Below are 25,409 nucleotides of genomic sequence, written 5' to 3'. Positions count from 1 at the left end.
GGGACATCTCACAACTCTTAGTTGCTAGAAATCTTTTTCTTTCATTCAAGGGGTACTCTAAAAAGTCCCTATCTGCATCCAAGCATCCTTGTCTCTTGATGCAGCCACTGCCATCCATTTATCTGGGGCTGCCTAAGGGGAGAGTGAGAAATCCAACATCCTCTGGATGCTTTGAATAAAAGTGCCCCTCTTCCTGAAGGTAGGGAAAGGAAGGAGACCTGGCCATGGCTGAAACTGAGGCTTCTTCTTCCCACTCCTCCAGGGGTGTCCCAGAAAACCACAAGTTTCCTCAGTCTATCTGAATAAAATTTTTGTGCAGAATCATTCTGTTAATTCAGTTTAAAGGCCTGAACTATTACAGTAAGATTTGTCTCCTTGCCTCAAGTTTCTCCCTTTTCCATATACTTCATCCTGCATTCAGCTGCCAAAGTAATCTTCTCTTTAAAGTTCAGGTCAGATCATGTTAGCGCCTCTCCCTTTCACTTCATTAAATTCCAGTGGTTCCCTGTTACATCCAGGATCAAACAGAAAATGCTTTATTTGGTTTTTAAAGGCCTTCTTAAGTTGGGCCTTTCCTACCTTTCCATTCCTCTCATACTTTCCTCCTGCGCCGCTGGCCTCCCCATCCCCACCCCAATACAGTCTGCAATGCAGTCACATCGGCCTCCTTGCTGTTCCTTGAACAAGACATTGCATATCCAAACTCTAGACATTTTCACTGGCTATCTCCCGTACCTGGATGATTCTCTTCTCATGTCTTTCCTTGCTTCTGTTGAGCCTCAATTACAGTCCAGCCTTCTGCAAAAAGGCTTTTCAGGTCTCTTTTAATACTAGTGCCTTCCCTTTGAAATGATGTCCAATTTACCTTCATATATCTTACTGATAAATACTTTGCATGCTTTCTCTCCCATTAAAACATGAGCTTATTTTTGTATCTCCAGCACTTACCACAGTTCCTAGCACATAGTAAGAAAGGGCTTAATAAATGCTTATTGACTGAATGGTTGCTTTTTTAGCATTTGATCTAAAACCAATGAGTAATTGGTTGATTGAAAATTAGGTATTAAAAAAAGAAAATTAAAGTATCAGCACCATCCTTATACTTAGACTATTATGATAACCTTCAAAATGATCTTCCTCTTTTAGTGCTCCCCTTACCCATCTCACTTTCACATAACTGCCAAAATAATTTTCTGACCAAGTTATTCCTGTGATCAGAGGTTTCCTATTGTCTGTAGGATTGCCAGGATACTACCCCCATTGTGATGGAGTCTTTTTTGTGGTTTGAGTGCTTCCTTCCTTAAGCCTACAAAAAGACAGTATGTCACTGTTTTAATTATCCAGAAAGGGAATGTAATAGATTAATTGCTCACCAGCTCAGATTTGTCAATTATTCTTTTTGTGTATGTGAGAAGTAGTCCTTTGCTAAGATACTGCTGTATCCCCAGAGGGCACTTAGCCTTCAAGCATCTAGACTGCCCTCTCCCCTCTTCTCCTCACTTTCTGCAAACTGATTTGATTAACCCTTCATTATCCTGGTCCAAAATTAGTCTATGGGATGAAATGAATATTGCTCAAAATATTAAAATGGGAAATCTGTTGTCTATACCTGCCTTTGAGTCCCTACCCTATCATGTCTTCTATTCTCTCAGTTCACCACTTATAGCAATAATATAAAGATTTAACATGCTGTGATTGAATCGTTTATTGTATAGAGTAAAAAAATAAATAAAGTAAAAAGAAACTAGACCAAACATTCCTGTATGGTGACATTTGCTTCCAACCATTCATCTCCTTTTCTCCTTCCAGCTCTTTGTGCTCCACAGGGGATAATCCCAATCATATACACACAGATGGCTTTCAGAAAAGGTAAAAAGAATAGGGCATTTGCTCTCTATCTCAGCATTCTGGACTAAAATAGGGAAAGTGGGGAACACAGTAAAGGCTTCCATTCCCCAGCACAAGTTCAATGACTAAAGTGAAATCAACTTCTTCAGCTCACTAGTTAAACAGAGTCCATGATAATTAGCAGTCTTCATAAGTCTCCCAGCAACAGTGATTTCCCACTTTGCTGTCTCTACACCAGGGTCAAAATCTCTCCTCGTGGTGCTATGGCTTTTGGAAATATTGGTAATGGTTCCTCTCCACATGATATGGTCATCAGCCACTCCCTTTTCTTTTCTGGGAGGCTAGAGAAAGGAAAAGAGGAATCAAGCAGAGTACACAGAACTATATAAATAATATCCCCTTTATTCTTTCACATGACTTCTGCCCATTGTAAATGAGAGCTCACTAAGGCCCCAAGTAAGAAAGAAGAGGTAATCACTCTCCTCTTGCAGGATCATCATAAACCACTTTATCAATCTTTCTGTCTTCATGAATTAGCTCCTTAGGTCCAGTGAACACCATTCAGTTAGATAAAAGGACCAGGCAGATTTCTTCTCCCCAGCTACAGGATTAAGAACCGACTCCATAGCCCGCAATCTACAATTTGGCTCTCAGTCAGCTTTCCAGCCTTATTTCTACTCTTTCCCTACAGGAACTTGAGCCAAGCTGTACTACTAACCTTTCTCTGAACTCAATATTCTGTCTCCAGCCTTGGGGGCTTCCTCCCCATTCCCAAACCCAGACTGGAAGGCAATCCCTTCCCAGCTCCATCTCTCATAATACTTGTCTGTCTTTAGCATTGATATTAGGTGTCATCTCTCTGCCAAATTTCTCTTGCTTCTTCCAGTCATTAGTTCATAGAATGCTGGACTTGGAATCAGTGAAACCTAAGACCTCAAATTATACTAGCTGTGTGAACCTGAACAAGTCATTTAACCTCTGCCTTCCTCAGTTTTTTCATCTGTAAACTTGAGATAATAATAGCATCAATTGGATTAATGTGAAGATCAAAAGAGATAATATTTATAAAGTGCTTTGAAAGCCTTGTGATGCTCTAGAAATTCTAGCTATTATTGTTCTTATTCTATCTTTCTTTTCCTCTATTTATTTGCATCCATGATGTATCTCCCAAGTAAATTATAGGAAGCTCCTGGAAAGCTAGGATTATTCCCTTTTTTTCATCATCATCTCTAGTACATAGAACATAGTAGGTACTTCAGAAATGTCTGTTGAATTACTATCCATTTTAATTGAAGGAGAAATAATGAGGACCTTGTAATGAAGTTTTCATATCAGTTTAAAAATCAGAGACAAGGAATAGAAATTTGAACATGGGCTTATTGTATTCAATTTTCAGAGAGTATTTCAGAGAGTTCAGAAAAAGATCATGTGGCCGATGATATATGGGGAAAGCCCCTTCAAAAGAAAGAGGGTACTCTTATAACATAAATGTAAAATGTTTCTAGTGACAATGAAAAAGGGGAGCTGTCTAAATAAAAACTGACTGATGTGGATATTCAGGAAATTCATTAACAACTTTTATTTTTTAAAGACATTCAGAATATGGAAACAAGAAAAGATAATTAAGGGTCAATTTTTAAAAACTGTACAATTCTATAAGAAAAGTGGTAGTAATCCAAAGGCCTAGAACAAGATTCTTAATCTTTATTGTGTCATGTACTTCTTTTTGGCAGGCTGGGAAATGCATAAGCCACTTTTCAGAGATATACTTTTAAATGCATAAATAAAATCCATAAGATTACAAATGGAACTACCTCTATTGAGACCTATTTATTGATAGAATAAAAAACAAAAACAAAAACGAGTTTACTAATCCCAAGTTAAGACTCCCTGGTCTAGAATGAGCTGATGCTCGCATTGAATACTCTGCAGTAAAAAGGTCTTTGTTAGAGATCAGCAAAAGACTGAATGGGGAAGTGACCACTGCTTGGAGACAGATGGGACAGTTACAATAAAGGATGGAATAAGAACAGTTTACTACTGTTTTGCTATCATGTTTTTTTCTAAGGAGAATTATTTTCATACTGACAAGTATAGAATAAAAACGATTTATAAGGAATAGAGACCCAAGAGAAGTGAGGGGATGGCAAAACAAAACAAAACAAAATGAAATTAAGAACCATAGATATACTCTAGAAGTTCAAGCCAAGTCATCTTTTTAAAGTACAGGTCTGGCCAAGTCTTCATTCTACTCAGTAAGCTCCAGTGGTTCCCTGTTACTTCCAGGAGCAAATATAAAATTCTCTGTTTGGGGTTCAGAGCTCTTCACAAGCTGACTCCCTTCTCCCTTTGTAGTTTCACTCTCCCTTTTACACTCCAATAATACTGGCTTCCATGCTGTTTCTTGAACAAGACACTCCATTTTCTGGCTCCAAGCTCATTGGCTCTTCCTGTTCACCTACTTCTCCTGTCTTCTCTAGTTTCCTTTAAGTCCCAGATAAAATCCCATTTTCAACAGGAAACTTTTTCCTATACCCCTTAATTCTGGTGCCTTCTCTTTGTAGATTATTTCCATTCCTCCTGTTAATAGTTGTTTTATACATGGTTGTTTACATTCTGTCTCCTATTAGACTGAGCTTCTTGAGAGCAGGGACTATTTTTTTATAAATCTGGTGCTTAACAGTGAATGCATGGCTCATTGTTAATTGATTGACTTCCCAAAATGTTGAAAGAATCAACAAGTGTGATTGCTGAGCTGCTATCAGGAACCTTTTAAAAATCATAGAAAATGGAAGAAGTATGCAAAACTAAAGACAGAGAAACATCCCTATTTTTCAAAAGGTGAAGGTGAACCTTTCAGCCAGTAGACTGGTCAATTTGACCAAACTCCTGACAAAATTCATGATAGAATGCATTGTTATAGGGATGGCATGTACACACTTAGAAAAAGAAAGTGGTGACCATCATTATAAGCCATCATAGGTTCAATAAAAACAAGTCACGTCAAACTCATTTCATTCTTCTTCTGATAGAATTTCTAGACTAATGGATCAGAGAAATGTAATCACATTTCAGAAAGGTATTTGACCAAGTCTTGTAATGGGCTGAGGCTTGAGTTGATGCACTGAGGTCCCAAGCACATGAGGCTAAATAGTAATTGGACCATACTCTATTAATATATAAACTTGGAGAAAGAATGGCGCCCACCCACTCTTTGTGCAAGTCCTGATGTGTTGTATAGGAAATGACGATTTTGGTGGGTGGAGGCAGGGGAGTGGAAAAGGAAGGGGAAGGAGAGACTTTTTGGGATTGCCATTGCGACAACCTTTCTGTTTGTTTCTCTTCTTCTTTTTGCTTTTGCTGAGGCAGTTGGGGTTAAGTGACTTGCCCATGGTCACACCACCAGGAATTGTTAAGTGTCTGAGGCTGGATTTGAACTCAGGTCCTCCTGACTTCAGGGCTGGTGCTCTACCCACTGAGCTATCTCCTCCCCTTCCTTTTTGAAGTCCATAAACAAACAGAAAGGTTGTCGCAATGGCAATCCCAAAAAGTCTCTCCTTCCCCTTCCTTTTCCACTCCCCTGCCTCCACCCACCAAAATCGTCATTTCCTATACAACACATCAGGACTTGCACAAAGAGTGGGTGGGGGCCATTCTTTCTCCAAGCTTATATATTAATAAAGTATAGTCCAATTACTATTTAGCCTCATGTGCTTGGGACCTCAGTGCATCAACTCAAGCCTCAGCCCATTACAAAGTCTATCATGATTTCCTTGTGTACAAGATGGACAGAGGTGTTATTGATGACATTAGTGTTTGGTATAGTGAAACCTGATTTAATGACCAGTTCAACACTTCCAATAAGTGTTGAACTGATATCAACATGGAGGTAGTGATCTTTCATGGAACACGGCAGGGATCTGCTTTTGGTGCTCATTGGTTCAATATTTCTCTCAATGAGTTGGACCGAGCCCTAGATGGCATGCTTATCAAGTTTTCAGACAATACAAAGCTAAAAAAGATCGGTAATTACGCCAGATGACAAAATGGGGATCTAAAAATATCTTGCTGGGCCACAAATGGGTAAAGAAGCTAAACACATGAAATGTAATGCCCTTGGGTTAAAAAATCTACTATACAAATACAGGATGGGAAAGGAGTAGCTGAAGAGGAATTCATATGAAAAATATTTGGAGGTTTTAGTGACCACAAGCTCAATCAGCTTCAAACATGTGATGTAGTAGCAAAAAAAAAAAAAAAAAAGTCATGCAATATGAGGCTATGTTAATGAGATTTTGATATCCAGGAGAAGGGAGGCACATAGCCTGTTGTACTCTATCCTGATCCAATAAATGCATGGTCAGCTACGGGTGCCACATTTCATAAGAGATATCAACTAGCTAAAGGATAACTAGGGGAGAGTGAGGTGAAGAGATTTTGGGAAAATTAGCCTGGGGAAGAAATAACTTAAGGGAAATGTAATATTAGTCTTCAAATATTCGAAGATTATCCCATGGAAGAAGGACTGAACCCTGTTTTGCTTGGTTGCAGAGAATGGAAGTAGAAGCAGCTGATATGGCATGATGGGAAGAGCCAGGGTTCTTGAGTCAGAGGTTGTTGATGTTGAGTTGTTTCAATCATGTTTGACTCCTTGTGACCTCATTTGGGAGTTTTCTTGGCAAAGATATTGGAGTGATTTGCCCTTTCCTTCTCCAGCTCATTTTATAGATGAGGAAACTGAGGCAAACAGTATTAAGTGGCTTGCCTAAAGTCACAGTTTTCTTGGTAAAGTTACTGGAGTGGTTTGCCATTTCATTTTGTAGCTCATTTTACAGATAAAGAAACTAAGGCAAACAGTTAAGTGACTTGCCCAGGATCATACAGCTAATAGAGTCTGAGGCTGCATTTGAACTCATGAGATGAGTTTTCCTGACTTCAGGTCTGGCTCTATCCACTGTGCCACATATCTGTCAACTCTGCCATCTAACTGCCCAGAACCGGAGTTAGAGGACATGAATTTAAATCTCACCTCTGACGACTCCTAGCTTTGTGACCTTGAGCCAGTCATTGGGCTTCAAAAGGGAAGAGCTAAATTAGAGGACCACAGAAGTCTCTTTCATCTCTAGATTCATGATCCAGACTCACCTCTTACAATTTTTAAAAAAATTTCTAACAGTCACAGGCAGTAGAATGGGCTGCCTTGAGGATTAGTGAGTCTCTTTACATAGAGACTTATGTGATGAGGATACTATGGATGGATTTCATGTATTGGATTGCTTTATAAGAAGATGAACTCTAAGGACCTTTTCAAGAACCTCTCAAACGTCATGATTTTCTGATTCATTCACCTTTCCCTTCCCACATAAATAATATGCACCTATATCCACTCCTGACCAAGGAGAGATCCTTGTTCTCATCCCAGCCCCTTCCCTTTTTTTTTTCTTTCAGCATTCTGGCAACAGTTGGCACAGAATTTGACCTACGGACCCTGAGGGCAGTGCGTGTCCTGAGGCCCCTAAAGCTGGTGTCTGGAATCCCAAGTGCGTGAGTTATATAATCCCGTTCCATTACTCTTTTTTTGTTTTTTGGGTTTGTTTTTTTTTTTTTTTTACCTTCCCATGACTTCCTTTGCTTCCTAATATCACGATGAGTAGTCAGCACCTGCTTCCTCTCTGCCACATCCTGTATTTACGATGACAAATGGATCCTGAATGTTTCTCTTGGGGGGAATCCAGGGAGCCTCAAGAAGTGGGAGACAGGGTCTTCAATATGGCTTTAACAGAGACAAGCTTTTGGTTGGGATGGTTTCTCTGAAGCAGATCAGACATGGTCCCAAGCTTCCCAGATCACTAAGGTACATTTCTGAAACTAGTAAGCCACCTTCTCAAGTCAGCATCGTGTAGAAGTTTTATTACAAAAAAGTGAAATAATTTTCCAAAGTCATATTGGTCCTGACCTATTTATGTCCTCTGTCCTCACTTAACATTAAATAAATTGCTGTAGGCTTTCATTTCCTCATTCAAAATGGGGCCAGATTGACATTATTGTTTGCTTCTTCTCTGGGGTTTCTTTGCGTCCAGGTCAAGCAATAAGACATTCTAAGTTGCCCAGCAGTGGGACCTCCCAGAGGAACTTTCTAATAATTAGCACTGTCCAAAAGTGGAATGAGCTTCCCGTGTAGACAGCAGGTTCCCATCACTGCTGTCTTCAAGCCAAGGTTAAATAAACACTAGCCAGAGATGGTGAAAAATGGATTCTGATTCAGGCATCAATTGGATCTCTGAAATGCTTTCACTTCCAAAATTCTCTGATTCTGTGTGAGTCTATGATAGCGATTCTTCCCCCTACTCAACAGAGCCCTTTAAAAAGAAATGGCTTTTTTTTTTTTTTGAGGAAAAGAGGGCTGAGGCCTTTATTAGCACTTACCCTGATATTTTTCACTATTGAATTTGGCTACACTTCCTTGAGTTCTGCCAATTTTTCTCCCTTTGAGGGATTTCTACCTTTCTAGAAGATAGGTACAGCAGATGGCAGATTATATGCCTTCTAGTCATATAGCCAAATTATGCACTATGTATTTAGAGCTTAGAAATCTAAAGGATTTATAGCCATAGTTACTTAACGGCTTTAAAAATCATAAAATGTTAGAACTGAAAAAAACCTTATACACCATTTAGTTCAAATCCACTCATTTCATCATTGAGAAATTCTGTCCTATCCTGGGACTTCCTCTGCTATATCAAGCTACTCCAAATTCACCACTATCTCTCTATTAGTTCACTTGCCTAAAATGGCATCATAGCTAATGACAATTCCTGCTAAAAATTTCATTGAAGTTGGAAGGCAAGAAACTCCCTTCTCTTCATTTTTCTTTCTCTTCCTTCCTTCCTTCCTTTTTCACTTCTCTTTTTCTCTCCCCCCTCTCTCCTTGTTTCTCTTTGTCTTTCTCTGTATATATCTCTTTGTGTCTCTCTCTCTCTCAGTCTCTATTTCTCTCTGTGTGTCTCTGTTTCTGTCTCTCTCTCTTGTCTCTCTCTGTCCGTCTCTCTATATCTGTCTCTGATGTTGTCTCTGTCTCTCTTTCTCCTATACAACAATTAACAATGAGACCCAACCTTTTTGAGTAAGACTCCATTTATGATGTCAAAAAATTTTGCAGACTTCCACATCATAGTTGTATTATATTTTCTGTTGCTGAGCAAATAGATGACAAAAAGCTTCTAAGAATTCAGTATTTTGTTAATCATAGAAACGTTTACATAGATTTGAAAAAAATCATCATCCATCTATATGCAAGGTGTGTTATTTATTCAGTTGATAGAAGGAATATTCTTTCCCTCCCTCTGATCCCCAGTTGGTCCACAGCCCAGAGTTGGCAACCACTTCTGCAGAGGTTAGCTTTTTCCTGAACTCAAAGACTATGAAGAGGTACCTGGGATTCTCTCTTTTAGGATTTTCTGTGTCACTGACTATAGGCTTTGTCTTTGTTTCTCCCCAGGTTTACAAGTTGTTCTGAAGTCCATCATGAAGGCGATGATACCTTTGCTACAGATCGGCCTCCTCCTGTTTTTTGCAATCCTTATTTTTGCAATCATAGGGTTAGAATTTTATATGGGAAAATTTCATACCACCTGCTTTGAGGAGGTAACAGGTAAGTTCCAGGCATTCTTTCCATTTTCCTTCTTTGGTTGTTAATTACAGGAGTCTCTTGGATATGAGCATGGAAGTTCATTTATGTTCCTAGCACTTCTGCAATAAAGAATAGCTTCTCTGAAAAAAATTAGTTAAGACTTGGTTGACCTTGGGCTGCCATTTAAGGTTTTAAGGTGTTTCTGGGTTCTGAAGCAGGGGGAGAAGAAATACTGTACCGCTCTTTTAGATCTTTATTTTACTGAGATGAAAAAAACCAGCCCTGAGCAGAAATCTCACTATATTGTGATGACCCTATTTTCAGAAAGCACCAGAAAGGACAGTAGAGGAATTTGTTCTTGTTCTTCCTGCTCATCTTTTGTAGCCATGTTTCCTAGGAGTGCCTGACTTCCCCACTCCTTCCTATCATTATTATCCCAAGGGACCAAGATGCTGGAAGAAAAGTTGTGTGTTGCAAAAATGAAAATTCATATCGCGGGGAAAGAGGTTCCCTGACCCTCCTCTTGGAGCCATCATTGTTGGCTTGTGGAGAAAGAAAGGTTTTCAGGAATGATTATTGTGTTCCTTCTTACTGCCAAATGTGCTGGCAATCAGAGTTGAGATGACAACTTCCATGACCCTACCCACACCCAATATCTCCACCAGACAGTGATGGGGCAAAGCCAAAAAAATGGGGTAGGATTGTTTGAGAGGCTTCCCCCCCTCCTCTTCTCCTACTCCTTCTGTCTCCTTTTCTCCTGGGCTTGTAGAGTGTGCTCAATATGGAACGTCCTAATTATTTCTCTCCCGGATGGAGAAGGTGTTAATTGAGGCAGAGCTATTTCTGCTTCTGGCCACGTCACCCTGGCGGAACTGGAGACAGAGAGAGAGAGAGAAAGACATAGAGACAGAGACAGACAGAGAGAGACAGAGAGACAGAGACAGAAAGAGCCAGAGAGCCAGAGAGAGAGAGAGAGAGAGAGAGAGAGAGAAAGACAAAGAGAGACAGAGAGACAGAGAGAAACAGAGAGAGAGAGAGAGAGAGAGAGAGAGAAGAGAGAGAGAGAGAGAGAGACAGAGACACAGAGAGAGAGAGAAACACACACAGAGAGAGGGAGCATTGTCCATTGTAAATACCATCTATGATCAGAGTAGCAGAGCCCCTTTTTCACAATTAGTAGAAGAGAATGAGAAGTTGATTTGTTTGCATGGAGATGATGCAGACATAGTATAATGGAATGGAATATATTTTCTTCTTAAGAATTTGATGTGGGCAGGTAGGTAATGCAGTAGACAGAGCACCAACCCTAAAGTCAGGAGGGCCTGAGTTCAAATCTGGTCTCAGACACATAACACTTCCTGGCTGTGGGCCCCTGGGCAAGTCACTAAACCCCACTTGCCTCAGCAAAAAAAAAAAATAATAATAATAATTTGATGGTCAAAATCCATATTATATTTAGAGCTAAAAGCGACCTCAAAATTCTTCTAGTCTAACCCCTTCAATTTACAGGTGAAGAAATTGAGGAAGGTCCTATAGGGAGTAGGTAGCAAAGTCATGTTCCCTACTATATTGTGCTGCCACAAGTATGCAGTTTGTGTGCACACACAATAGATTAAGGGATTTGGGGGCATGATGGAAATGTAATCAAATCTTATGTTCCCTTTGGATCTTTGCTTTTCCAAAAACAAAATTCAGAAACTTCTTCAGTGGATGAAGTGAAAGGTCAATTCAATTCACCTTGTTGTTGTTGCCGTTATGGTTCAGTTGTGATCAATAGTAGCCATGGGGTTTTCTTGGTAAAGATATTTGCGTGGTTTGCTATTTCCTTCTCCATGAGATTAAGGCAAATATAAATCACTCTCCCAGGGTCACATAGCTAGTGAGTGTCTGAGGCCAGATTTAAACTCAGGTTTTCCTGACTCCAGGCTTGGCACTTTATCCATGAGCCACCTGGCCATCTCCTTGATTCACATCAGCAAATGTTTCTTAAACAACTACTTCCTCCTACCATCTATAAGGCCTGGATGGGATACAAAAATAAATAAGACATGATCCCTGCTCTCAAAGAATGTAGATCTCAATGGTGGTAAAGAAGCTATATCTATCAACATATACAAAGTTATGTGAAAGTTCAGGGGAAAGTTCTGAGAATAGGGGGCAAAGAAAGACCACACTGAGGAGGTAGCATTCAAAATGAAATAGGCAGGATTTCATCTGATAAAGGTGTTTGGTGGAGGAGGAGAGCAAGAAAGTCATTATAAGCATCAGAAAGTATATGAGCAAAGTCACAGAGTCTAAGGAACACATGGTTTAAACAAACAAACAAAAGAAGGTCTGTTTTTGACTGCAGTGTAGGCCTTATGGAGGAAAGGACTGTGAGATAAGTTTGGGTGGAACCAGATTGCAGGGGGTAGAGGGAGGGCCTAGAATACCAAACTATGGAGATAGCAGAAGGCAAAGGGCTCTTTTCTATTTTGGATAATTAGATGCTATATTAAACAAACTTCTCAGGATTCATTTTCCTAAGCATTAAGCAAATATTTATTTCTAGCATTGTACCAGACACTGAATGAGAGATGAAAATAATGCAAGATATGGTCCTAACCCTGTAGTCAAGTTGGAGAATCAGGAAAATCACACATAAAACAAAGCTGCCCATTTACAGTTGAGTGCCAAGATGAATTTGATAGACAGTAGATGTTTCAGGAGCTCCAAGAACCATAATTGCTGGTAGTTTTGATGGTTAAAAGAAAGTGGATGGAAGAAGTGAGATTTAAGCTTGATGGATGGGAAGATTTTAGTAAATGGGAAAGAGGAACAGGGTCTTTTATAGCAATGATTTGTCAGAAGTGTGGCAAAAAAAAGAGCCAAACAAATTAGCAATTCAGTTTGTGTCCTCTGCGACCTCACTGTGACAACATGCCAAGAATCCTCATTTTTTTCCAAGAATGAAATGTCAGGTTTTCTGCTTTAATAGAAGAACAATGCCCAGGAACCCAAGCCTGAAGGTACTTAGGTTATCCTTTTTTTGATCTGACCCATCAAGTGACTAGAAGACTCCACGACTCTTGGGAGTGATCTCTTGGAAGAGCTTTCCTTTTGTTTCACATCTGTGCCTCTCCTCTGCCCCATATTTTTTTATTTTATTTCTGCTGGGGTTAGGAAAAGGTTGCTTAAATTGCTAATAAAATAATACTTTCTTGTTCTTGCCACCATGAGCATTCAATGTAGTTGGATATGAAGAGAAAATATCACTGCTAAAGTTTCCATTTCTTTGGGGCTTGATAGGTCAATCAGGTGCACAGAGTTTTGGAAACCTAATTTTGGGATGGTACCTATAACATTTCCACAGTGAGATCTATTTGGTTTTTGGCTTCCATTTCTACATGTCTGTAGGATTCTTGCTTTCCATTGGCTCCCCTTAAAACTAGGCTTTCCCTATCTGTTCTCTGACTCCCATAAGCTTCTAGATGTGATCACTATCTCTTCCCCTTCTCTCTTGTAGATGATATTCAGGGTGAGTCTCCAGCTCCATGTGGAACCGAGGAACCCGCCCGTACCTGCCCCAATGGGACCAAATGCAAGCCCTACTGGGAAGGACCCAATAATGGGATCACTCAGTTCGACAACATCCTGTTTGCAGTGCTGACTGTCTTCCAGTGTATCACCATGGAAGGGTGGACAGACCTCCTCTACAATGTGGGTGCCATCAGGGGCTGGGAAGGGAAAGGGAGAAGGGGAAGATAAAGGCAAGAACAAGGCATTGGTCTATGAGTTACTCTGAGACTAATATAGAGGGAGAAAAAAAGGTGGGGTGGGATGAGAGTTGGAAGTACTTGGGCAACCATATATATGGACAGATGGTGGGGATACAGTGGAAAGAATACTGGATTTGGAATCAGAATCCCAGGTTTGATTCTGGTTTTGCCAACTGCACCTGGTGGTTAAATTAATTTCTAACTTTCCAAAAGACCAAGGAGGAATCAGGTTCAAGGGTTAAGGAAATCAGCTTTGGGTATGCTATCAAAAGCACAGAGTGGTATTTTACAACAAATCCTGTTTCTGTCATTACTTACTTGTATGGTTTGTTCAAATTAGTTCCCCCACTTTGGATCTCAATTTTCTTACCTCTAAAATGAGGCAGTTGAATTAGATGACTTCCAAGTCCTTTCCCATGCTAAATTTTATAATTCTGTGCTCCCAGACACATATTTAGATCCTGAAAGAAATTTCTTTCCTAGCCCATCCATACTAGTGCTACATGCTGCTTAAAAAATTAGTTTGCCCAATTTGGAGATGGTTTTTTCTAGTCCACACTCTTTATCTGATCTTGTGTTCCTTGTGAACAACAACCATATTCTAATTGGTGAAGCAGGTGGTCAGAATTGTGCTATTTAATCTTATAACCAGAAAACAGAACAAACCCAACAAACCATGGAATAGTAGAACTACTACTTCCTTATCCCACTGACTAAGTAAGTTTCTGTGGCCATAGACATGCTGGGAAATATTTCTGACTGTTAAATGCAAAGTACAAAGGCCCTTACTGACTTTTTGAGGATGTGTCCTTGATAAAGTGTGAATTCTTTGCCTTTCCCTGGGTTGTCCCATTGTCTGGTATATTGAAGATGATTGATTGATTCATCATCAGCTCATGCCCTTGAGATCTGGCCTTTAAAAAGAGAGGTTGAACCAGGAGGTTGAGAGAAGTGGAGAAAATGAGAAGAGATCAAAGATACATGAGGACTCCATTCTCTGAAAGGAAACCTTCACAACCATCCCCTCCAGAGGATGACAGTAATAGTCACAAGGAGTTTTGGGGCCAAGTTGAAAGCTACATGATTCAAGCCAGTGAAAGCAGAGTAACTTTAGTAGAACAATGATTGAGTTTCTGTATCTGCAGAAATAATAAGTAGAGTATTTGGAATCAGAAGATCTGGATTCAAATCCTGACTCTAGTAATTACCAGTATGATCTTAAGCAAAATACTTAAAAGTCTCTTCTACTACTGAGTGTAATTCCTGGACCAAGTAGAGCAATCTCTGGACTGAGCAGAGATATTTCTCAAACAAGCCTCTTGAAACAAAAAGGATTTAGAACCAGGGAGTAACTAGGAACAGAAGTGATATGGAAAAGAAAAGCAAGATGTTGTCCTTCAGTGGTACTGTAAGTTACAAGATACTGTGTTAGTGCTGGAGTGGGGTTTCAACTCTCTAGTGAACCTACAAACATGGTGAGACTTTACCTCCAGAGCAGTACTCTAAATCTGGAGGAAACTCTAGATCTCTGAGAAGAATGAAGATGGAAAGAAAATTACTTTAAACTTTGAACTCCAGTGAGAATTCTTTGAAGATTGGTCAATTTACGCAAAATCAAAGGAATCTTAGACTTCTTTTTAAAACATAGACAGGAGATGAAATATGATTTTCCTAGAAGAAATGCCAAAAAAGAGTCTGTGGGAAAAGTCCCCTAAAGTTGAACTCAAAATTAATCCAGAGGCAATAGGCTATATGAAGATGGGGAATCCCAGAGGAACCAAAAAAGTGTATGATAGTAGAAAGGGACCCATGAGTGCCTTGGAGGTCAGCTGGCCAAAATGTTGACAGAAAAAGCCTCGGAAGCTTAGAGTGCATTCATTAAGGATTTACCAGGCAGGACTGGAGGGGACGGGGGAAGTAGAGATTTGAAGAACATCTTCTTACACTGAATGAATGAAAGTTACCAGAAGTCTCCTTCCTAGAAAATTTAAACTGAGAATTGCTAAGACCATAAACTATTATTAACATCAGCCTTTTCAGTGTTTTTAAGATGAGATTTTGTTTTATTCTCCCAATTCCATTCAGCCCTCAGCCTAAAGTGTTGGTTTCTCCACACCTCAGGTCGGGAAGAGGAAAGCCTTCATCTCAATTGTCATTCTTTAGTTAGAAGAGGGATGTGAGGGGAGGGTGATAACATAATTTTGGCTTGGAGATTACCACATTCAATGCCTTTATACCCTGCTGTGTCCGTTTGACTTTGGTAAAGAGCATCATTTGCACTTTTGGACAATAATGGAACAAATGTTCCTTAAACTTTTCTTTACAAGAGCCAGATAGTGCCCCAGAGTTGATGTAGCACTTGCCACATCGGTCCCCAGGCTTGTGCTCCAGGACATTGCCAGAATTCACAGCTAGGCTACTACCTCAGTTTAGTTCTGAGCTGGGCCAAGGGCCCCCACCCCAGTGGAACAATGCGCTGTCCATGGTATCCGAAAGCAGCTTTCTGGTTAGCATCAAGACTAATCCTCAAATCTCTCACCTGGCCATTTGTGTTCCAGCTGTAGCTCTCTTTGGGCTCAAAAAGTAAGGCTATGTGCAGCTTTTGCTTCCATATCAAGGGGGAGCCCACTACCTTCTGAGGTAGTTCACTCCATTTTGAGATAATTCTGATCATTTAGGGAGTAAATTAGTCTCTGCAACTTCATTGTTCCTTCAGAACCTTGGAGACAACTATCACGTCCCCCAAATCTTTCTTTCTCTAGCTTAAAACATTCTTACTTCCTCCAACTAATACTCATATGATATGAAGTTGACTCCTTTCACCATCCAGATTGCCCTCCTTTGAATGTTTTCTGGTTTATCTATATCCTTCTAAAAATGTGATGCCTAGAAGAGAATGTGCCATTCCAGAGGTGGCTGCTCAGGGTAGAAACAATGGCACTAAAATTTCCTTATTCCTAGAAGCTATATCTCTCTAGGCCCAAAAAAAATGCATTGGCTTTTTTTAAACTGATGTGTCATACTTAGTTCACATTGAATTTACAGTTCATCATAAAACCCTTAGATCTTTTTCTAAACTGATGCTCAACCATGCCTTCATCATGTACTTGTGAAGTTGATTTTTTGTATGCAACTCTAACACTTTATGCTTCATCCTATTACATTTCATTTTAGATTCAATCCTATCAGAATTATTTGGAGCCTGGATCTTACACTGAGGGTTTTAGCTATCCTTTTCAGTTTTGCATCTTTATTTGATAAGAGTGCCATCTATGTCTTTATCCAAATATTCATAAACAGGTTTAATAGTGCAAGGCCAATCACAGCTCCCCTGGGCACTCCTCTGAACACCTTTCATGTTGACATTCAACTATTAATGATACTTGGAATAAGTGCTAGCAAAAGACCATCCATCTTGTTGAATTCCTTTTTTTGGTATGATAGCATTTATCCAGAGGGCCAGCCCATTTCTTTTGGTAAATTCATCAAAGTCCCAAGTTGGGCTTGGAAAGTATTTTATCAAATATGGAATGGCTTTCATGCTTTCCATGAACAGGAGACAAATTCTGTGGAAAAAATTTAAAGTTCAGCAAGCAATTGATGCATAATTGAATATGGAAGAGAAACTTTTTAGTCAATGGTTAATCATATACAGTTATTAAGCTCCTCCTCTATGCCAGATATTATGCTAAGATCTGAGGGTATAAAAAAAAGAAAAGATAGTCCCTGTCCTCAAGGATCTTTCTATCTACCCTAGAGTCAATGACCATTTACTGCAGGAGAGAGAGCCCTGTTATATTACAGAAGCTGGGCAGGATAGGTATGCAGAATAAAGGATGGTTCAAAAAGCTAGTTCAGTCAGTAAACATTTACTAAATATATGCCAGGGTAAGCACTGAAGATACAAAAAAGGCATATATACGAGATGCAAGAAGCATAATTAAATAGCAATTCATTTGAAAAAGATCTAGAGGTTTCAGTGGACTACAAGTTTAATAGGAATCAATAGAGGGATAAAGCAGCTAAGAAGGGTAATTACTCTTTACTAGGGCTTAAGTTTCAATTCCCAGTCTCTCTCCTCTCCCCAGGACTCTGTTCTCTTCTCTATATACAAATTCTTCCTAGATGAGTGCCTCCATTTCCCATCACACAGCTGCCACACAGATGCCAAAATAATTTTTTTGAGGCACAGGACTGACCATCATTCTGCTGATGTCTCCCTCTTCCCTCTTTAAGATTAAATCCAAATTCATTAGCATAATACTTAAAGGCTCTCTACAATCTACATTCCTCCAACCTTTCCAACTATACTTCATATTATTCCCTTAATTCATTTATACAGCCTAATAGCTGCTTCCTGTAGTTCATATTCCGTTTCCCATCTCTCCTCAGAGCTGCCTTGTAAAATTCTTATCTTCATAGTTCAAGTCAAGTACCAGCTCCTCCATGGCAAAAATCAATGGATCGTATCTAGTAGGTATTATCTGACCACCACCCCCTTCCAGTTATGTTTACTTCCTCTATAAATGACTTTATGTTTACTTTTCTGTACATATGTTATATTTCCAAAGTAAGGAAGGAATATAGACAGGAATAAGCATTAATTAAGCACTTAATTTATACCAAGCATTGTGCTGAGTCTGATACAAATGTTGTCTGTTGTTCCTCATAACAACCCTGAGACTTAAATGCGATTGTGTTCCCTATTTTACATTTGAGGAAACTGAAGCAGATAGCAGATAAATGACTTGACCAGGGTCAGACATCTAGTAAATTTCTGAGGTTGAATTTAAACTCAGGTCACCTAGCTATCTCAGATTAAATTTTTTTTAATCTTTGTATTCCAGTATCTAGCATAGCACCATACAGTTATAGGCTCTTGATAAATAATTGTTAGATTGAATGGAACAGAATCTATTAGTTCAACCATTTAAAAATACCTAACTTGTGCAAGGAACCAAAAGTTCAGCAAACTTTTTTCACCATCTACTACGTGCAAGAGAAATTGAGATTTTTCTCCATGGATCCTGCAGTATAGTGAAGAATTCTGATGAACACATCAATGACAGTCATACTGAATAGTAGGTGACAAATGCAAGATGGAAGCAAAAGCAACATGACATGTGGGCTGTGAGGGGAGGAAAGAACATTGCCAATGAAAAGAATTAGGGAAGGGATCCTAGGGAAGATTGTATCTGAGTTTGTATTTGAAGGTTGGGTAGGAATTCAGTTGGATGCCAGTTGCTCTGAATTTTGTTGCCAGAGTGTCCTTAGGATTCCAAGTGGGTCAAGGATAGGAAAGAAAATTTTGGATGAGTGGGGAAGAGATAATAAGTCTACACTTTCAGGAAAGAATGGGTCACACATATTCTACTTTAATCCCACCTAAGGTAAGAGACAAAATCCAGTTTGCTAAATGAGAGCCCTATAAGAGATAACTTCCAGCAAAGTGACGAGTTCTGAATACAACACCAAAACTTTTCCAGGGGCCTGGGAAGGCTGAGACCATTGAAATAAAGATCTCTGCTTAAAACAATCTATTAAGGACTATTCTTCTAAACTATCTCCTTGCCAGATACCCATTAGACTTAAGATAACTAATGACTAGAAGAAGTAGGGAAGGATCCACTAATAGTGAACAGATAAGATTCATACTCCCAGATAAGATTCAGAGAATCCAGGAGGCCATGCAATGGAGGAAGACACTTGACTGGAGGTTTTGCAAGAGAAGGCTCCCACAGTGACAGTGTCTAAAAGAGACCTCTTGAGTTGGAAATGGCTGGACCATGAAGATTCTGGACCAAGGAACTCTGTGTTCAGTTGTGTTTCTTCTTCCTGTCCTTGCAGTTGGAATAACCTTCAGAACAAGCACATGTTTGTAATAAGTTCTCATTCCAGCTAATTACTGGGGACTTTGGGTGCTCTGTATGAAAAGGGAAAATCACTGCCTGTGCCCCAGATCCCTGCGATAGAAGCAGGAATGAGAGGGCCCTTTGGTTCTAAGGGAAAAAAAAATCACTGCCTCTCTGGATCTTTACCTGTTCATAGAGACCTCCCAAATGGCCTGAGAACAATGGGCATTTCTCATGTGACAGCTGATGGTGAGTGCCCAGAGTGACTACCAGCATGTGGTTCACAACTCCCTACCAAGTTCTGGGCATTCCCTAGGGAAACCAGGCCTACAGGAATGACTTCCAGAACCAGAGAAAGGGCAGGAATGGAAAAATGGAGATGAAGAAACCCTCTATGGGATGGGAGTGGAAGTGGAGGGGAGGAGAGAAATTAGATGGAGAGATTGAGGGCTGAGGCATAACAGGTCTGGCACTGGGTAAAGCCTCCCTCTTGATAGCTGCTAGAGAGATTTCTCTGCTAGAGCACAGTATAGTTTCTAGACAGACAGGTGTCCCCATTTTCCAGGAACCCCCTCACCACATGTGTCCAAAGCTAGCAACTTGGCAGTGTGTAGAGAAACCAGAGATTGACTCAGCTCCCCTCAGGGGACCCTCTCCCTTCTTGTTTCTTGCAAGCAGGGGTGAGGCAGATTGACAGTGGGTGTGTGGGTGAAGCTGGAACTGCCTCTTTCTAGGCTGTCCCCACTCAGAAGGTAAATATAGAGTGCTAAGCTCATCAGCCAGAATCACTTAACAAACAGGGAAAGGACCTTCCAGATTTATGGATATTTAATGAAATCATCCCTTGAGCTTAGTTGCTATTGGGAACTCCCTTTCTTTCTCCACTCCTCCTCCCATCATTTAATACAGAGATTACCATATTAAATTAATACCTACCTTTGCAAAAGGTTCTATGCTAATGTGTGGGAGGTCAAAGAAGAGAAGAACAACACTTCTCTCAAAGCTTATCATTGTTAACAGGATGCAGATGGAAGAAGGGTGCTCAGGGACTCCTTAGACAGTCTGGAGAAGCTTAATACTACTGTGATTTGCTGCCCACGTTCATAATGGAATGAAATGCTAAATTTTTAGTTAAAACTTAGCAAAAATAAAAATGTAAGGAAAAAATTGTTCAAGCTTACGGACTCTGTAAAATCCAGGTTCCTAGAGGTAGAAGGACGTGAGATCCAGAGGATCTGCTATAAAATCAGGCAACAAGTTCAGAAAAAGCAGAAGAGGAGGAGGAAGGAAGGGGCAAGAAAGACACTAAGAAGGTGGTAGAAAGGAAATTCAAGGGTAAGAAATAGACAAAACCCTCACACATTTCTACTGTGTGTGTTTTTAGATATGTGCATATTCTGTATATGGGTGTTACATTTTAAGCTCAGCACCAACTATGGTCATTGGATAGTGTCCATCAGGGAATTAAGAAATCAGCAGATTGATGCTTAGGCAACTGACAGCAACATCTGCCTAGTGGCGTGATAGCATTTTCAAGCTAACATATGTATGTCAACCTTTTACCCACATCATTGCATTTTGGTGATGTTTGTTTGGATTCATATCAAGATATTAGTCAGTTGGATTAGCAATATTATACATAATGTAATGGAATAGATATTGTTTAATAATAACAGCAATGATAATAGCTGACTAATGGCCCTTTCAAGGCTACAAAATAGTTTGATTGTTATCTCACTTGATCCTCACAGCACTCTTGGGAGGTAGACACTATTAAGAATCCCATTTTATAGATGAGAAAACCAAAACTTGGAACTGTTAAAAAAGACTTGCCCATATTCATACCTACTAAGTGTCAGAAGTGTAAGAGTAAGAGTCAGGAATCCTCCTGATTCCAAATCCAATATTCTATCTACTGTGTTTTTCATCCTGAATGTTTGGGGAATTGAATCTTTTATTAGCTAAATATTCTGGTGACTTTTTTGGAGGAAAGGGAAACATGCCTGGATTATTGGTTCTTAAGGAATTCGAACACACTAAAATATATAGATCTGAAGCTAGTAACATTATGGAAATGGCACTGGGCTTAGAATTATTATAATGATCACTATTACTATTGTAACTTGGGTAAATCCTTGACTTCATTGGTGTGGATACTCTTTCCATTGATACAGATAACAAAACTACCTTGCCTTTTCATCCTGTAGAATTCTTGATCATATTTTCTCATGGTCTCTCTTACTTAGATGGACTGTGCTAATCTATATGCATGTGTTTGTATGTGTGTGAGAGAGAGAGAGAGAGAGAGAGAGAGAGAGAGCTACCAATGTACTACCTGAACTGTATACAATTGACTCATTTTACTATATTATCTGTTCATAAATATCTTCTATAATATCTTTTACGCCAGTCCTCATATGCCCCTTTTCAATACTAATATACTAGAGCCTACTTGCACCATCTTTCCACTGCTCTTTGAGCTACTGGTAAATTTAATTCTATATGATATTTTATGATGTGCAACCTGAGATAATATAGAATATTAAAGAGATGGACTTTTGTAAGAGTGAGCAGACAAGATTTAGCCTAATCTCCACTTCCTATTAATTCTGGATCTAGCTCATTGTTTAGTTGCAATGTCTGTTAAAGAAATTCATACTAATGGATTGATTTTCATAATCTAAGGAGTATATATTTTTCATCCACTTAGTTTTTCCAATGTAGATAGTTAGATCAATCTTTCTCACACTGCTGTAGATTCCATTGAGAAAGCTTTGCAGCATTCTAGAGATACTTTTAATGACTGCAAAATCTTCTGCAAATAAGAGTATTTGGAGAATTTTACCATGAAGAGGCAATTCTTTTTACTCAAGTCATACAGAACTTAATTTAATTTTTGGCAATTCAAAAGGCACTTTAGGGATGCCTCAGCATCTTTTTCTCACATCAAATAAAGTGCTATGGGAAAAGTTTCAACTGTTAATTTTCTTAATATTTATATTTGGATACATATGAGTTTATGGGATTGTCATAAGCCACACAAACACAACAAGAGTATTGTGGGCATACAGTGATCTAGATATCAGAACTCTTGGGTTCTTTTTCCAACTTTATCATTAGCTTAGTAAGTCTCCGTATAATGTAGAGAATCCATTCTGCATAAAGAGAATGCGAGAACAAGTGAAATGATGATTATAAAGACTTATCAAATCTTTGAAAGAAAGACACTAAGGATTTCTAAGTATCATTATAATTGCTTGTTATTGTTAAGTTATTATCGTAATCACTCCTCTGAATTCCATAGCCAATTCTCTATTCAGGCAAGTATTCTTCTATGCCCAGCTCCTACCCCAGTGGGCAATAAGCATGATGACACCTTTCCTGATGCCCGGGGGACCGTCTTCATAAAATTCTCTCAGTGAAAACATGTGCCAGACACCCAACCATTACCTGGATTAGAAAAAGAGGAGAAAACTTTGAGGGGAAATTTGTGCAATTGTGTTTCCTAATGAAAGTATCTGTGGTGGGAACAGTGTTCTCTGTTTGGGAACTTCTTTTTATATTTTCTCTTCGTTCAAACTCCTACCACCTTGGAAAACTGATTTCTCTATCAAAACCTGTCCTCCTTCATCTTCTCCTGGTTGTGCAGGATAAATAGGTTCATTGAATAATTAGACCAGGTTAAAAAGAGAAAGAACACCTTTTGTAGAGAATCATAGAATATCAGTGCTGGAAGTTACTTTAATGATCATCTATCTCCTTGTATAGATGAGAAACGAAGGCCAATTTGAGAATAAAACTGAATCATATTCGCTGCAAAGAAAAAAGCAGATGAGTGAACTGGTATCTGGTGACCATTTTGAATAGCTCCAGGACCTCTTGCTGGCTTAAGCTGATCAAGGATCTTTAAAACATAGATGACTGTAGTCAGGAGCCTGTCCCCTTCATTGCTTTCCCAACACTGTGATCAAAGAAATCCTAAGAGAGAAAGAAAATGAATGGTCTCCTCTATGAGTGCTTCCTATGTTTGTGGCCTGGGATGGGGGGCCCTTAGCTACTTCCCAGATTTGCCCCTGACAGGTCCTATTCCTGCCCTACTTCTCCTGTTTCCACTTCAGCCTCCTCAGCTCTCATTACTGCAGCCCAAAGATTTCTGCCTTCCATCTAGCCCATGTGGGTGCTTTGCTCCCTTGGACTAAATTTAGCACTGAGAAATAGGAACAAGAAATCTTCAGCAGTTCATGTAGACAGATGAGCAAAAGTACAAAGGCTGCTCTGGTTCCCTTCCGGCCCTGTTTTGTCCTCTCTCTGCCAGCAGCAGCCTCACTCAGTACATCTTTGTCCTCATACGTATCAGGCAATGAAGCTTCAGTTCTTTCAGAAAGGTGGGGAGGGCAGGCTTGAAGCAGGACCAGGCCCATTAGCCTCTTCCCTAGGGCCAGATTGACTTTCAAAGCCAGGCTTGTTTGGGACAACATTTCCTCAGGTAACATAAGGGGGAAGCAGTTGCCCATAGGAGATGATGGTTCTTATGGTCCTGAGTCCTGTTTCACATCTCAAACTGGGCTGTTAAAATGAGATATAGCCCGAGACTCATTTTCTTTTTTCTTTTTAAAACATATTTTCATGTTTGTCATGTTGGAAAAGAAAAATCAGAACAAAAAAAAGGGGGGGAAATATGAGAAAGAAAAATCAAACAAAAAAGGGGAAAATAGTATACTTTAATCCCTGTAGTTCTCCTTTTGGATACGAATGGCACAAAGACCCATTTTCTTAGAAGCAGAGGCTGTGAGTGCTTGAGCAATTTGGTATCTTTTTTAACTACTTAAAAACTTAACTGTCAACAGACTATTGATCACGCACATACATATTTGTCATTTGATAGCCCCATAATATTCCATTACATTAATACTGCGATCTATGAGGCCCTTCTCCTAGGCTGTCACTTCCAGTGGCTACTCTCATGGGTAAAGGGGGAGAGAGGGTCTCAGTGTGAAAAGGATGCATGTCACCTTCATACAAGGCCAGAGCTATAGGAGGCAAGTCCACTTGCCAGCATTTCCTGTAACTTGCTTCCCAATCCTTGCATCGACCTAACTCCTAGTCTTCAATCTCAACCTCTTCTGTTTTGGGGCTCAAGAGAAGCCCAAGGTCCCAACCCAACCTAACCTTTCGTTTACACTTGTTCAGATCCCAATTCACACTTGCATCTCTTTTCGCCAGAAGATGCTGACACATGCAGGATGCTTTGTGAGAGAAGGGGTACCATATTTGGCTCCTGACTCTTTTCACTGATTTGTTCAGAAATCCAGAGTTCATGTCTGGATAAACCCACAGGAGTTATAACGGTGGTGGATTGGGGGAGGAGGTTGTGCCAGAGGCTTCTCAAATCTTTTCTATTCATAGGTCTGAGCAAGAAAACAAGGAAGGCCATCACTATCCATTGCGTGGTGAAAAATCCTTCCTTTTTATCAGTTAAGGGTGCAAAATCTCCATAAAATTACCCAGGGCCTGAGTTTTTTCCAATTAAGTTGTGTGAGACAAGATAGGATACTTTAAATTAGCTGGCTTTTGTCTTCTCCCACTTTTCTCTTAATTGCATGTGTATCCAAAATACCCTCCCTGTTTCTCTGGCTTATGTCTGTGTGTTCCTCCTCTCCTCTCTTTTCTTCTCCTCTTCTCTTTTCTCTTCTCCTCTCCCCTTCTCTCCTTTCTTCTCTCCTCTCATCTTATCTCCTCTCCTTTTTCCTCCTCTCCTGCCTCTTCTTCCCTTCCATTCCCTTCTCTTCTCTTCTCCTCTCTCCACTCCACTTCCCTCTTCTTCTTCACTCCCCTCTCCTCTCTTCTTTTTTTCTCCTTTCCTCTCTTTGCTTCCTTTTTCTACTCTCTCTTTTCCTTCTCTTTTGCCCCTCTCTCTCCCTTCTCTCTATTTCATTCTCTTACACACACCATTCTTTCTGATATTACCCTTCATCATATATGTTCTTTGGCTTGGAAAACAAACTCTGTAAAAATTGCAGGATTCCTGATTTGGAAGAAAGCTCAGTAACAATCTTCATTCTGCCTTTGTCTGTGGTTTTTCATGATGGTCTTACCTTAAGCTGGAAGGAGTAAATTTTGGGGGTTCTGACTCCCCAGGACCAGATGATCCCTTGTAGAGGTACAGAGCGAAGTGAATGAACATGGGGGTTTGGGGGGAAGGGAACCAATTTCTCAGTTTGTCCAGGATGTCACAGTTTGAATTTAGGGCACCTCATTCATTTCATTGCTCTTTGTTCCAAACTACTCTTGGCCATCCTGGAATCTGCTGTATTCCCAGCT

General features: G+C 39.8%; 1 protein-coding gene across 2 annotated transcripts in view; it reads left to right on the top strand.

Moving 5' to 3' along the window:
* The window catches only part of CACNA1A (calcium voltage-gated channel subunit alpha1 A), a 248,568-nt gene that overhangs the window by 106,573 nt on the left and 116,586 nt on the right, over positions 1-25,409 (top strand). For both annotated transcript variants that reach the window (XM_051971665.1, XM_051971666.1), the window contains exons 4-6: positions 7,297-7,388; positions 9,347-9,499; positions 12,984-13,177. In XM_051971665.1, coding sequence (XP_051827625.1) covers positions 7,297-7,388; positions 9,347-9,499; positions 12,984-13,177 — 439 coding nt within the window. The remainder of the gene's footprint in view (positions 1-7,296; positions 7,389-9,346; positions 9,500-12,983; positions 13,178-25,409) is intronic.

Source organism: Antechinus flavipes, chromosome 1, assembly GCF_016432865.1.
Source record: "Antechinus flavipes isolate AdamAnt ecotype Samford, QLD, Australia chromosome 1, AdamAnt_v2, whole genome shotgun sequence".
Lineage (NCBI taxonomy): Eukaryota > Metazoa > Chordata > Mammalia > Dasyuromorphia > Dasyuridae > Antechinus > Antechinus flavipes.
Note: the sequence above shows the minus strand (reverse complement) of the source record. Positions and strands in the feature narration are given on the sequence as shown.